The 14,536-nt window shown below is 39.6% G+C and overlaps 1 protein-coding gene across 2 annotated transcripts in view; it reads right to left on the reverse strand.

Moving 5' to 3' along the window:
- The window catches only part of med12 (mediator complex subunit 12), a 30,812-nt gene extending 20,749 nt beyond the window's left edge, over nucleotides 1–10,063 (reverse strand). The window contains exons 1-15 of one of the 2 annotated variants that reach the window (XM_079672733.1): nucleotides 9,891–10,063; nucleotides 8,414–8,518; nucleotides 8,133–8,324; nucleotides 6,090–6,249; nucleotides 5,776–5,951; nucleotides 5,329–5,439; nucleotides 4,753–5,025; nucleotides 4,514–4,660; nucleotides 3,825–3,924; nucleotides 3,593–3,729; nucleotides 3,294–3,425; nucleotides 973–1,099; nucleotides 556–785; nucleotides 395–454; nucleotides 107–280 (exon numbers count right to left, since the gene is read on the reverse strand). In XM_079672733.1, the coding sequence (XP_079528859.1) occupies nucleotides 107–280; nucleotides 395–454; nucleotides 556–785; nucleotides 973–1,099; nucleotides 3,294–3,425; nucleotides 3,593–3,729; nucleotides 3,825–3,924; nucleotides 4,514–4,660; nucleotides 4,753–5,025; nucleotides 5,329–5,439; nucleotides 5,776–5,951; nucleotides 6,090–6,249; nucleotides 8,133–8,324; nucleotides 8,414–8,518; nucleotides 9,891–9,992 (2,226 nt within the window). In that variant the 5' untranslated portion in view covers nucleotides 9,993–10,063. Of the gene's footprint in view, nucleotides 1–106; nucleotides 281–394; nucleotides 455–555; nucleotides 786–972; nucleotides 1,100–3,293; nucleotides 3,459–3,592; nucleotides 3,730–3,824; nucleotides 3,925–4,513; nucleotides 4,661–4,752; nucleotides 5,026–5,328; nucleotides 5,440–5,775; nucleotides 5,952–6,089; nucleotides 6,250–8,132; nucleotides 8,325–8,413; nucleotides 8,519–9,890 lie in introns of both variants that reach the window. The other variant, XM_079672732.1, reaches the window with a different exon arrangement.
- Nucleotides 10,064–14,536: the final 4,473 nt, after the last annotated feature.

Consider the following 14,536-nt stretch of genomic DNA (forward strand, 5'->3'; position numbering starts at 1 on the left):
TTACTTGGAATGCAGCCACAACCTTGCTATCTCAAGAAAACATACAAATATGTAGGAGTTTGTTTTGTCATTTCTTTTTTTATTTCCACGCAGTGAGCTCTCTTACCTGAGGAATGGGGAAGTGAGTGGCATACTGAATGTGGCGAGGTTGTTCATACAGTTGAGGGAAGGCCGGGTCCAAGCCTTTGTCCTTAATGCCGACTTTGCTGTCCTGCTCTGGAGCGGGCTTCTCGGGGGAGGGGCTCCCCTTAGACTCACAGTGCATCGGAGGAGAGAACATCTGCAAGGCAAATTTAATAACTTGAGGAATTCCATATATATATATAAAAAAATTAAAAAAAACTTTAATTTGAAACGAAACCAAGAAATATGAAACGTTAACTGATTTGTGTACCTCGTCAAAATTAGCACTGGAGTTGGCATCGATTTCCATGGACTCCGACAGACCGGTATCCTGTTGAACAAGCAACGACCTCATGTTAGCCTCTTACACCACGCTGTGACTGTAGTACTGTTGCACAAATGACTCACGACACTCTAACAGCAGATGCTTGCCTCCATCTTGACGTTGCTGCCTGGGTCCTGCTCCTTGCGCTCTGACTCATCGGAGGGCTCGTCGCTGGGGGAGCGCGGGCGCGGCAGGTGCGAGTCAGAAGCCAGGTCGCCGCGGGAAATGAGCGTGCACATGTAGATGTTGTGGGAAAAGACGTCGTGACGGATGAGCTCGCAGAAGAGCAGCACCAGGTTGGAGAACTCCACACGCTCACTTTCATTTCCAGGCTCCGCTGCAGAGGGGAAAAGGGATTTGAATAATTGAATACCAGGTTCCCACAGCCAAATCATTTATAATAAATATGCCCTGGGTAATGAAATAAGAGGTGAAGACAAAGGGATATGAAAGTCCTTTAATATCAGATCAAGATGACACATTTGAGAATCACAACCACAGGAAATGTAGGAAAAAGGACTCACTGAGAGTGGGGGCCTGAGTGTCGAGGAACTGCAGCAGAACATCCTGAAACACTGGCATTGTGGCCGCTGAGAGGGAGCCGGATGACACGGAGCCTTTCTCATCCACCACCTCCGACTCACCACACCTCTGCAAACATACACATAACGCACAGAAAACAGCCGGTGAGTGCTCAATGTACGGCTGCTTGATTATGGCAAGAATCATAATCTCGATTATTTGGGTCAATAATTGATATCTGGATTATTAAAAACGATTATCCATTTACTTTGAAAAAGAAACATTTGAACAGTAGGTTTTTAGCAGTTGATTACCCTGAACTTTAAGTATAATTCAACTGAAAAACCAACAAAACAAAATAAAAAAATAAAAAATCGTTTTATTTCAATTATGTTGTTTTCATAATCGTTGCAAGCCAAAATCGTAATTGGGATTAAAATATGATTAATTGAGTAGCCCTAGCTCAATGTAGAAAACACATTATCACAGTTCTCTTATTCAGATTTAGAGTCGTCTACAGCAAGTCCCGTTGTAATTAGGTCATTGACCCATTGCACAACATGTAGACATTACATCAAAAAAAATGACTGGTTATAGACTTATATACAGGGATGCAAACTCATCAGGTATGAAAAAGGTGACAAGGATCCGAGCCCCCCGACCCCACGGAATATCGGCTTTAAAATGAGGAATAATAGAGGATTTTAGCAGTCAGAACAACTAAAGCAGCAGTATTAAGAATAACAGAAACGCCAAAGAGTCACATCTAATAGAAATATATAAAAGCATGTATTTTAATTGTTTAGCAGTCAGTTTATCATTTTGGCAGCACTGTTGAGCATTTAGAAAATGTATTTTCAGGCCTCTGTGCAAGGCTTAGGTCTTTCTATCTTTATAGCCACATGGTGTAAAGTAACTAAGTTCATAAACTCAACAAGTACTATACTTGGGCACAATTTTGAGATACTTGTACTTTACTTAAGTATTTCAATGTTTTGCTACTTTGTTCTTCTACTCCACTACAGTTCAGAGGTACATGGTGTACTTCTACTCCACTCCATGTATTTAATACCTTTAGTTACTTCACAGATGTGGATGAATTAAGTGAAATATAATCAAGTGTTAAATCAGACTTTAGTTCCACCTGGAGTGAATTCACAAGCTACCCTGCAGTATACAAAGTCATTCAAACTAGCTGCACCTTTACCAGCTTTGAGAACACTTTCATGATCAATCATTATAAAACATATCATATATGTTATTCTGAAATGGGCCAATCTGCACAATGACTACTTTTACTGTCGCTACTTTCACTATATTTTGATGATAATACTTTTCTACTTTTACTTGAGGAACATTTTGAATGCAGGACTTTTACTGTAACAGAGTATTCCTACACTCTGGTATTATTACTTTTACTCAAGTACAAGATCTGAGTACTTCTACTTTTACTCAAGTACAAGACCTGAGTACTTCTACTTTTACTCTAGTACAAGATCTGAGTACTTCTACTTTTACTCAAGTACAAGATCTGTGTGCTTCTACTTTTACTCTAGTACAAGATCTGAGTGCTTCTACTTTTACTCAAGTACAATATATATACTTATACCACCTCTGTTTATAGCCTATGAAAAAAACTATTCGAAATAGAAGGCTAAAGCTAACGTTAGCAGATAGTGACAATGTATGCTAGCTAGCTAGCTCAACGATTCCTTAAATAATATTGCCACAGAAAAACTTTTCAGTTCACATCACGCTCTGCCGCTCCGACAGGGAGCTCTGCTCTGAACACCTGAACGCCCGTTCTAACAGCTGTTCACCAGCGGTCCAGTCTGTGCCACAGTGACTCCGGACGCACAGTTAATATTAACGAACGCACCCGTAGGTAATGTAGCTGCTGAAGCTAGACCATCATCTCGGAGCAGCAGAGGCTTATTATACATCCATGAGCAGAGCCGACAGGCAGGAAGACTCGAGCACACAGCTCGCACTTCATTATAATATATATAAAAAAGAACACCATGCGTGTCATGACAGCTCACGGCCGCAGATTACTACGGGTCCCAGACCCCCCCATACCCCAAAAATATTTTTATTGCAAATCTACATGAATCACGCAAACGACCTATTATGGATTCAAAACGGCAAATTTCGCCGAAAGGTGACAAGTTTGCATCCCTGTATATAGTAGGACAGATCCACTGAAGAAAAGAAATCTGAGTTCAACTAGCTACATTGTTACCAGAGCATAGGAAATGTAATTTAGTTAATCACTGAGATAACAGTTTTTTCGGAGTCACACAGAGGTTAATGGTTCTCTTACCTCTGCTTCTATTTCAGCCTGTCTCTTCTCCAGCAGCTTGGCCACCACCATGGCTCTGTGTCGGCCCGAACGCTTACAGCACACGGCCCATTCACACAGCAAGGTCACCACGGCGTCATCATCTGGCGACATCTGGACAGAAACGTGTGTTATTATAAGACAATCCTGCAAAAACGGAGAGGTTTGTAGCCACATTTCATTATCTGTTGATCACAGCAGGACAAAAAAAAACGCATATACATATCTCAGGATTTACAGTTGTCGAAAATATGAAAAGGGTAAAAAGAATCAATATTTACCTCATGTCCTTCTTTACTCTGACCCGAGCCAAAGATTTGGTTGTACAGGGAATCCAGCGAGTTGTTAAAGTCAGACTTCTCAAAGCTGTGGTTGTCTAAAACCTCCAGGGTGTGGAGAACCCTCCCGATGGTGAACCCTGGCAACAGATAACAAAGAGTTATTTCCAACACTGACCTTGTTGTCCTCACACACCTGTTCTCATGAGCGGTAGACATAGGAACGGTTTCTAACCCGCGGTGGTCTCCTGGCACTTGTCAAACGACCACCTGAACTCCACGGCCTGGCCTCGCTCCTTCACTTGCTCCTCGATTTCTCTCAACTTTGTTCGAACCTGTGTTCAAATAAAAAGGGTTGGAAATCGTTATCCTGACCCCTCAAGAAAAACCCCACCTTTGTAATGGGAAGTCAACAATGCATTTGGCAGAAGAGGGACAAGGACAAAGTTATTTTAGGAAGGAAAACTTGGTCATAGCAAATCAAAAACAGTCTGACTAGTTTCTTATTTTTAACTTCAGTTTTCATAATGAAATTCATATTTTTGCAACGGTGCAATTATTCCCTGAACAAACTGGAAGGGTTTAAAAACAGCTGGAAATCCCGTAGGGAGAATATTTTAGTATGACAAATTCCTTTTGATTTCTAAACTACTCAACAGTCATTAGCTGTCATTTCCTGCAACGCTTAAGGGAAGAATACGGACATTATTATACATGTACCCATTTTCTTTTAATCACTTTTATGTCAATATATACATAGATTTGTGAAAGTAGGAAGGACAGTACAGTATGTGTATATGGAGTGTGGTGGGAAAAATCTATTACTCTGTACTGCTTCTTTGAGAACATTTCCAAAAAAACAAAGAAATACAAATGTACAGTGAGATGTACAGTGAGATGTACAGTGAGCGGAGATGGAGGTACCTGCTGTGTGAAGGCAGTGTTGCCCCCGGGCATGGGTAAACTGGACGGAGCGATTGGCAGCAGGTCCAGGGGGGAACCAGTTTTGTTCCTGCTGTCTGTGAGGGAGTAGTGCCAGACCAGAGCACTGGGACAGCACAGCACTATGCTCTGATCGGACAAAAACAGGGGGGGGAAATATTAAATAGGTGAATGAACTAAGGTTTTATTTTTATATTTCCTACATGAGTCACAATGAATACCTGCAGCATGCAGCTGAGGCCGAACACCAGGGGCCGGTGCTGCGGGCAGATGTAGAAGTCTGTGAAGGCCGTCTGAAGCTGGTTTCCTCCGGTCGGCTGCGAGGTGGGCGTTGGGGGCAGGGCGTTGCCTTGCTGCGTCAACATGCCATGGGTTGGATGCCCTCCTGTGCCGGGACCTAGGCTCCCGTCGCTTAGCAACAGGTTGAGGCGGCGTGTACAGAAGTAAGCCAGCCTCCGTGACAAGTAAGCCGACTGTACAAATTCCCCTGAGTACTGCGGGGGGCGAGAGAGAGATTCACAGCATTACCCCCAGCACTCAGTGTCCATTAACATCACTCAACTTTGGAGGGAGAAACAAGATGAGCGGCTATGGCCCCAGTGGGCATCTGTCAGCAAAGGTCAACACCACTAAAGTGCCGTGGACGAACACACGCAACTGGTGCATGATGAAGTGTTGACAGCTGTAGAAGTCTGTCACAGCACCAAGTGTGTGACTAGCTGCTTGAATGGTAAGCAGCAGGGCATGTTTCCCAAAAGCAATTAGGGTTAGGGTTAAATGGTGAGAGGGAGTAATACCTGTAGTAAAAGCGGAAGGAGAAGTCTGAGAAGCTCATCTTCACCAGGTCGGACCTTTTCGAAACACTCCAGCACCCACGTGAGGAACTCATGTCTGTCCAACATACCGTCCTGAAGATAGAAATCAACACAAGTGCATCTTAATGTCAAGTAGATGAACATGTGTCTACTCTACAGGGATGAAGGGAGCAGGAAGGTCAAAAATGCAGAGGCAGAGTTAGACAACATAAATCAGAAACATAATGTTATCCTTTATGCATTTTTTCCTTCACTACTCTCGCTAAATGTAATGTAACTCATAGAGAAATAATAATATTACTTACCAAGTCTCGAAATGCCCCTAGCAATATTTTCAGCACAGCAATAACTTTCAACAAGAGCATGTTTCACTGGAGGAAAAAAACGTTCTGATTCAAGCTATGCATCAGCTGAAACATGTGAACGGACCTGAAACATGAACATGGCGAGCTTCTCGTTGTATTCCCACTGCTTCATGGCCGTCTCCACGTCAGCAGGGGTGGCGGGGAGGGGGGAGCTGCAGCCTTGACTGGGAAACTGTCGGTAAAACTCGGCCACCTTCTGAAGTTGCTCCCACAGATACTTGGTGATAATCTGAGTCCATTCTACACCAGAAAAAAGCACAAAAAAGCATCTTAAAAAGCAGAACTTGAATAACTAATATCCCATAGAAGGGGAGCAGAAAGGGTGATAAACATCTCAAAACACTTATTCAAAACAGGCGATTATGTTCTCTTGCTTACCTATACAGGGATCGATCACATGCCTCTTCTTGACTTTAGTTTCTGTGATGGCTGCGTGATAAGCACAGGTCATTTTGATCATCCATGCCGAGCGCATGACAGGGACCGAGTACTTGGCCAAGTATCCAAAAACCTCCTCCTTTTTGCTAAAGATTGGAACCTGGGACAAAGACATTTCATGTACATCAGTAATGTTGAGTGATCACACAAGGAATTCGTCAACACAAACATCAGGAAAAAATAACTGCAAAGAACACGAGGTCAAGTCCTTTATTTAGAAGTTTGAAGATCAAAATACAGACAACATCCAAACAGCTGACAGTGTAATAGACAGGTCTAAAAGGGAAAGGGGAAAATCAAAAAATGAAATAAACCAAATACATTTGGTGTATGTTACTTCTAAATTGTCTCAATTCTGTTATTGTCTGCTATTTTATTTCCTTTCCAACATTGCCTGTTTCCATTTAAAAAAAAAAATCTGGAGTCCACAAATCAATCAAACACATCTGCTTTGACTTCCTGATGTTACTTCTTCTTTGGTCTGAATAGAGTAGTTCCAGTAGGAGAAATCTGGAAGTGATCCGTCAAAGTAATTAATAAACAAAGAAAGGACATTGTTAATTGTACTGAGAAAACATTCAAATATGTATACATCATGTATGTACAAACGCAAGCAGGAACAACAGAAAATACATGAACTACTGCATAGTTGTAAATGATACAGAGCTTTCATACATTTATGAATAGAAAGCTCACCTCTAATTTAAACTGATGTAGTAACAATTAAACACCTATTTGTTGTCACTTAAGAAAACTTACAGAGTAAACATTTGTTGTTAGAACATTAAATACCTCAATCTAATAAGAGACTTCCAAGTCAAAAAATAAACAACACAGCTATAAAAACGTGTTTCCACTAACAAACAACAGCATTCATTGTATTTTGGGTCAATACACCCAAACAAGACAAACAATAGACTTGTTTTAACGAGAAGTAAACAAACGCTGCATTACTTACCCTTTCTGCATTGTTCTCTTTTGTGATGGTAAAATTGATCCGTCCGGGGCAATTCTTCATTTTTATCACCGCATACGTTCATTGTCTATTTTTGGCTTTCTCAGTAATTACACGGAAAGCGGTGATATACACTTCAGGACCCTCCTCACCTAATCTGTTAGCAACATCTGCCCAGGCTGTCCCTGCAGCAAACATTTATTGAGCCTTGCTCAGAGACAATAAGGGATTTATAGCAGACGTTGCAAAAAAAAGAGGTGTTTGTACAATGAATGTGTACTGATATATCTGCATTATTTATAGGTATAGTGTGTATATAAGTATACAGTAACATTAGCGGCCCTCCTGAGGCTGTGATGCTCATTACACGTCCAAACACTAAATCATGTTTTCTATACGATTGATTAGGGTAGGACAAATGTTCACATCGTTAGTCTTGGATAGCTTTCTTCAGTATAAAGACACTTTTAATGCGAAACTGTATGCTATTAGCCTTGTGACAACAGCAGGATAGCATTGTAGCATCTTTTACTTAAAGTAGCAACAGTTAGGAACGGTAACATGCTACCTTTAGCTTTGAATCCAACATGCTAACACTCAACATGTTAGCATCTTATTATCGTATTAATCTTGGTTTGGCAGCCACTAAACTAACTCATGACAGAAAAACCCAAAATTAAACATATTTTCATTTGTTTTGTAGGATGTGATCTTATCAGTGATTGTGATCATGTAGCTAAAATGTTTTTTTTATTTATGTACTCTAACCAGTTACATTACGTTTATTTCCTTTGTCATTGACATGGTTGGAAGATTTTTGGTTTCGGTGAAATCCCAGCCCCTTCCAAATGTAAATAGTAGGAAATCAGAGCAAACAGACTGATGTGAAGAGAATCACATCGATTGACCAGCCAAACAAAGCACAGCAGAGAGGAGGCCAGCGTATTGCAAAGTATACAGGCAGTTTAACACAAAGAAAATGCATAATATAGCAAAAAAGGCTTTATAGACTTATGCATGGATCTTACCTTTTTAGCCAGCTGTGTCAGAGGTTTAGTCCCCGCTAAATCCGTGAACCAATTATTGATGGAGCTTTGTGACCTTGCTGTGACGAGCCAGAAATTATCTTTCTGGTTGACCTGTGGTTTACGTTTCCCTGTGTCTGGAAATGTGTTGTACCGCAGCTTCTCTGCGATGATGCTGCTGAAGTTTGAACTAATCTGTAGGGAAACATAAATGATTGTTAAATCAAATATAAATAAATAACTAGAAGTGGCGTAAAGTGTAGGTCTTGAGCTAAAGGCCTTACCTTTGAAGGGTTAAAGTTGACATTTTTGGCACTGCCATGTTCATCACCAGAGACAGCTGGCTGGTTATTGAATCCTTGTTTCACATTTAGTGCAGTCAACTCATCCTGAAAGTAAAACATATTTTAGTGCACATTAAAATCTATGTATTATGAACTGAATTCATACAAATTCTTGCATTTTTAACCTGTCTAATGTTTACCCTACGATTTTTCTTATTCCATTCAACCCTTTACTAACCATTTTTATTGTAAATGAAAGCCTTTTTATGAGAAAACATTTGAATTGCTTTGTTGCTAAAATATAAAATAAAGCCATGCCCATTTGAAAAATAAATCACTTTATTCAAAGTTAATATTGTTGATGTACATTATCTCATAATCTCTGAGGCCAGAATAGTGTTAGCTGGAGAAAATCAGCATATGTGCCTTATTTGGTCTGCAGACTGCTGGTGTCAAAAGGACGCAGTTCTAATGACATGTCATCATTAGAGAGTTTTGCATCACCGTTGTCAAAACCCCAAAAGGTAAAGCAAGTGTTCCTTCTACATCAACAGACTATCATCTAGATTAGATATACTTTATTGATCCAACTATTTTTTTTGTTGCAGCAGCAAGTAGATAAGCCAATGCCCAATAAAATAATAAATAAATACAAAATATAATACAATAAAAAAACAGTAAAGATACATATAGCAGCAGTTAAAGATAAACAAAAAAGGGAACATATATATCAATAGGGAAGGATATATATCTATAGAGCATATCTATTGATTACACGATATAAATATACAGGACTGAAGGCAGTGTACATTATTAAAGGCCAGCCTATCAATCTCACAAAATGTAAACACTGAATACAATATAAAATGTACATTTGAGTTTACAGTTTTTAATTGAGAAATGAGAGATATATACAAATGAGAGAATTTGTCTTTTTGAGAAGGAAAAACCTGGAGTGTGACCTGGATAAGGTTAATTATAGACCAGGAGCTAGCAGTTCTTCACAGCTAGGCCAAACTCCAATCTTAAACTGAGCACAGATAAGACATTATCTTAAATTAATGTACAGCTCGCAGGTCATATGGTTAGCTGTGCAGGTTAAGCTAACGTCAACTGGTTGGATCAAAACATCAAGCGAACAAACAATTAACCAGTCACGCACAATCAAGAAGGAAAATTGTTTCTCCATCACAAAGCTAAATGCTGGTTGCAATTTGTATCAAACCGAATAGCATCTACCAAACAAGAGCTAGCTTAGCAAACGATGTTGTCCAACGAACCGGTTGTTTTCCAAGTGGCGAGCTAGCTAACAAACTGACAACTAGGTGCTGTTCATTGTTATTGCTAGGCCCAAATCGTCTATAGCTGTTAGCTACACAGGCTAGCTTCTGTTAGCTTGAGCAGCTTCTTGGCTGGAATTTTTTCTCCAAAAATCCTTGTTATTGTAGTTTTTAGACCGCAAATCGTAAATTCTGACCTCTTTCTGCTTTGGATCTTGTGGATAAACATCCGGAGGGCCGAGTCGGGGCCGCTTCAATGGCCGGTGTTCGTAACTTAGGATCCCGAAAGCAGCCATCATCCAGCGGCATCACAGCCAGAGCTTTCCTCCTCCCCAGCAGCCTGAGCAGAGCTACAACAACGGAGCTCACTTCCTGCGAGGCTTCGTCCCCGAACTTCAAAATAAGAGCCACGGAAAATACATGTAGAACTGGGGGATACAAAGAAACGCAACATACCAGAGATGGAAGAAGTGCTCATATATTATACTTCAGTAAAAGTAGAAGTCCCAGAGTACAGGAATACTCCGTTACAAGCAAAATTATACTGAAGTAAAGTAGAAAAGCATTAGCATCAGAATACACTTAAAGTACCAACTATTCAGATTCTCCCATTCCAGAATAATATATAAATTACATGTTTTAATTATAATTATGTATGCTTTGATGTATCAAATTGTACTTAAGTACAGTACTCGAGTATGTCATTTACACCACTGCCAAATACCAAGAGCACATATCTATATATATCGATATAGTGACGGCTATAGTAGGGTTACAAAAGTTTGCTTTTACAAAATAATTACTCAATGGTAATTTTAATAAATAATGACAAGTGATATGGATAATAATTACTAAATGGGCAAACAGGCGAATAAATGGGAATATTCTGGTATATGAAATGCAGAAATGTCCAATTTTTCCAATTTGTCCAATTTTTTCACGTGTTTATTTATTCCTATTTTTATTTCCAAATGTATTTCTTTCTGTTTTTTTACACATTTATTTATTCTTGTATTTTTTGTATTCCTGTATTTATGAATTAATCAATTATTTTACTTATTTCATGTTCTGTCCTCCATTCATTGTGAGCTCGTTGTGTGCATAAAGGTACAAGTTCACTCCAAATGACCTCACAGCAAGACCTATAATTGTTGAAAACACTGTGGTGGTCCAGAGGTCTATGCATTTGTTTTTCATGCAGGTGCTCGAGGTTCAATAACCAGGGGAGGGACATCTTTAGTCTTCTACAATGCTGATGTTATATCTGGAGAAATTGGCCCCACCACTTTCCTAACAAAGTGACGCTCATGAAATGCAGCCTTCAAAACAAGAGAAAAGACAACATTTGTGATATTATTACAATATCCGATTTCTGAAACTCTAGTCTTAAATCAGTGTTCAATATAACCTCAATGTTGCCCAGCCGTATTTAAATGGTTTTTAATTGTTTTGTGCTTAAACTAATATCTGCAAAAGACATCGACAATCAATTAACACACATTTCTATCTATGCAAAAAAAGCAGCTTCTTTAACATTTAATCAGGCATAAATAGGGACATTGCAAAGCCTGATGTTTTATTTGTCAAGCTGAATAACCTTTGAAAAAACGACAAGATAATTCCATGTTTGTATTTGTTATTTATTAAATGGATGTAGTAGTCCATCCAATCGCTGATGTTAAAAGTTAGTTTGTGCAATGTGCATATATGATATCAATAGTGAGGAACAGATTCAAAGATGATGATTTGATGTGCCATCCTGTGTGTTACAAGTACACATTCTTTTTTTTCTTTCCACAGGCTAAAATATGTGTGTCATTGTTAAGGTGAAACATTTCTACACGTTAAAAAAAAAGCCTTTCTAATGTAAAGTTTTAACATCATTTTAAAAGATGAAATTCATGGACATTTGAGTCGATGGAGGAGACCGTAGTGCAAGCCTTGAACTTTGCTCTGGGTTGATGGGTTTGCTTACAGCATGCAGAGTAGAGGGAAGGCTGGAATAACAAACAGATGTAAGGGGCGCTGAAAGCTCTAGGCTAAGTGTAAGAGTGTTGGCAGCATTGTAAACATTTATTTAAAAATGTGCGATTGGAAAATGAACAACATCATATGAAATCATAATTCCCTTTTAGGTGGGTCCTGGTTGCTTTATTTCCTTTGACGTCCAGTTTTAAAGTATTCTGGGTCAACATTTGGTTTAGCATTTACCTATATTAACATGTGTAATCAGAATACACACTGCAAAAGGTGTTTTCTTTTTATACAGGTGAATCTCATTGAGACACAATGTCTCATTCTCAAGAGAGACCTGTTCAGTGGTAACACTACCACACAAAGTTACATACAGACAGGACACTAAACACAGAGGCAACAATCAAATAAAACGTCGTAAAAAGTAGTCAGATATTGCAAGTGCAAACACCCACAGATGATTTCTCCAGCTTTTTTAAAATGAGTTTAAAATCTGTGATGGGTATCAAACTGGTCAGCTTAAGATCCTGCTGAAGTGTGTTGTAGGTCGAGGGGGCAGAGTATGATATGGCTTTTTTCCCAAGCACAGTGCGTACTGAGGGGATGGACAGAGTGATGGTTTTTTTAGATCGTAGGCTATAGCTGTACTGTTTGTGTGAGTGGATATGTAGAGGGGCAGCAGTCCAAGCATAGCGGTATAGATGAGTTTTTTTTACCAGTGCAGTGATCTGCGCATTGATAGTGATGTCCAGTTGACTAAAGAGTACAGCGTGCAATGGTGTGTGAGGGGTTTACAGTTGGTTATGAACCTCAGAGCCCCATGGTAAAAAGCGTCCAGCAGATGAAGGGAGTGAGCTGAGGCGTTCATGTACACAACATCCCCGTAGTCCAAGAGCGGCAAAAATGTGGCTGCTACAAGCCGTTTCCTCACACTTGTGGAGAAGCAGGCCTTGATTCTAAAAAAGAAGCCCCGTTTTAATTTCAGTTTCCTTAACAGATTGTCAATATGAGGTTTAAAGCAGAGGTTTTCATCTATAGTGATGCCTAAGTATCTGTAGGTTTTAAGGTTTTAACAGCTTCAATGGCTTATGCTGTGCAGACATGATGCAGGGAAGAACAGTTGTTAACTTTTTCTTATTTGAAAACAACATGACTTTTGTCTTGTCTGAATTTAACACCAACCTGAGGTGGAACAGATGTGACTGAAAAGTGTCAAAAGCAGACTGCAGACGTTCAAATGCAAGGGCAACAGTGCTAGCACAACAGTATAGAACAGTATCATCTGCATGTAGATGTACAGAGGCATCAATACTTTGACCCACATCATTTATATAAATTGTAAATGATTGTTTATTGTCCCAAGACCGAACCTTGAGGAACACCTCTGGGCACATTAAGAAAGCTTGAAGAGAGACCGCTGAATTGTACACATTAGTTTAAATTTGACAGATAGTTTGAAAACCAACCAACAGCTTGGTTGGACAGGCCTATGGGATAACTTCTGGCATAGAATGCCATGGTCCACAGTAGCTCTTTGCGTCCAAGCTTTCAACAATGTCTATCAATACTTTCAAAGCAGCCGTTTCTGTACTGTGCTGCTTCTTAAAGCCTGACTGGTGAGGAGATAGAATGTTGTTCAAGCTTAAATATTCTTTGATTTGATCATTCAGCAGCCTTTCAAGTACTTTAGCTAAAATAGAGAGCTTGGAAATTGGTCTGTAATTATTGATCACCATTGGATCACCACCTTTCAATAAGGGGAGAACATTTGCAGTTTTCCAAACATCTGGAATGACATTGTGTGTTATAGAAAGATTAAAAACATGACACAGTGGTTCGGCTATAATATCTGCAGCTAGACGTAAGAAATAAGGGGGGAGATCGTCTGGGCCTGCTGATTTTTTGGGGTCTAGGCCCTTTAGAGCCTTACAAACCTCCCCAACAGAGAAGGGTTTGAAGGAGAAATTGTGGCTACTGGACTGCTGATGATGGAGGGGGGTGAATTACCAAAAGATAATGTGTCAAACAAGGAACTGGAGGCAATAAAATGTGTATTAAAAAAATTAAGCATCTCTGTCTTATTTGACACAGGGGTGGAGTCAACAACAATGTTAGGAGGCAGCTCTAAGGAGCGAGAGCTGAGAGGGATTTTATGGTGTGCCAAAATCTCCTAGGATCGCTTAAACTGTCTGTGGCCAGGGATAAGAACAAATCGCTTTTGGCTTTTTTTAAATGGAGGCAGTACAGCAAAAGTGAAAGGTGATTTAACAGCTTATTTTCCCGCATGTACTGTATTATGTTCAATAAACTTGAGTGACAAATGATTATAATTAAACAAGCTACTCTGACCTTGAAGCAGGCCGCTGAGTCTGTAAGTGCTTTGGCTAACTTGTTGTATGACTTTGCTGTGATTGTGTATTTTAAAATAGTCTGTAACTGTGCCGTTACCATTCTTGGGCCAGGACTCTCTTGAAAAATAGATTTGTAATCTCAATGAGACCTATCATGGTTAAATAAAGGTAAAAACAAAAACAAACAAAACAAAACAATGAGCAGTCAATATACCAAATAGTCTCCTCACAAACAAGCCAACACAAACACTGTCTCCACACACACATCCTTAGACAAAAGGTAACGGTGGGCTTATTCAATAAGATACTGTCATGTTGTGTAGCAAAAACGATTGAGATGAACCCTGGAGAAGAAAAACAAAGGCTTAGAGCTGCTTACTACTCATCACTAAAGTGTCTAAATAGGTCATATGTAAATAAGTACTGACTGAGTCCAGATGTTTGTGAACACCGTTGTTTATTTCTCTCTCTCACACAAACTCTAATTTTTGTGTTGTTCAGTCCTCCAGTTTAGTTAA

Source organism: Notothenia rossii (assembly GCF_949606895.1).
Source record: "Notothenia rossii genome assembly, chromosome: 3".
NCBI lineage: Eukaryota > Metazoa > Chordata > Actinopteri > Perciformes > Nototheniidae > Notothenia > Notothenia rossii.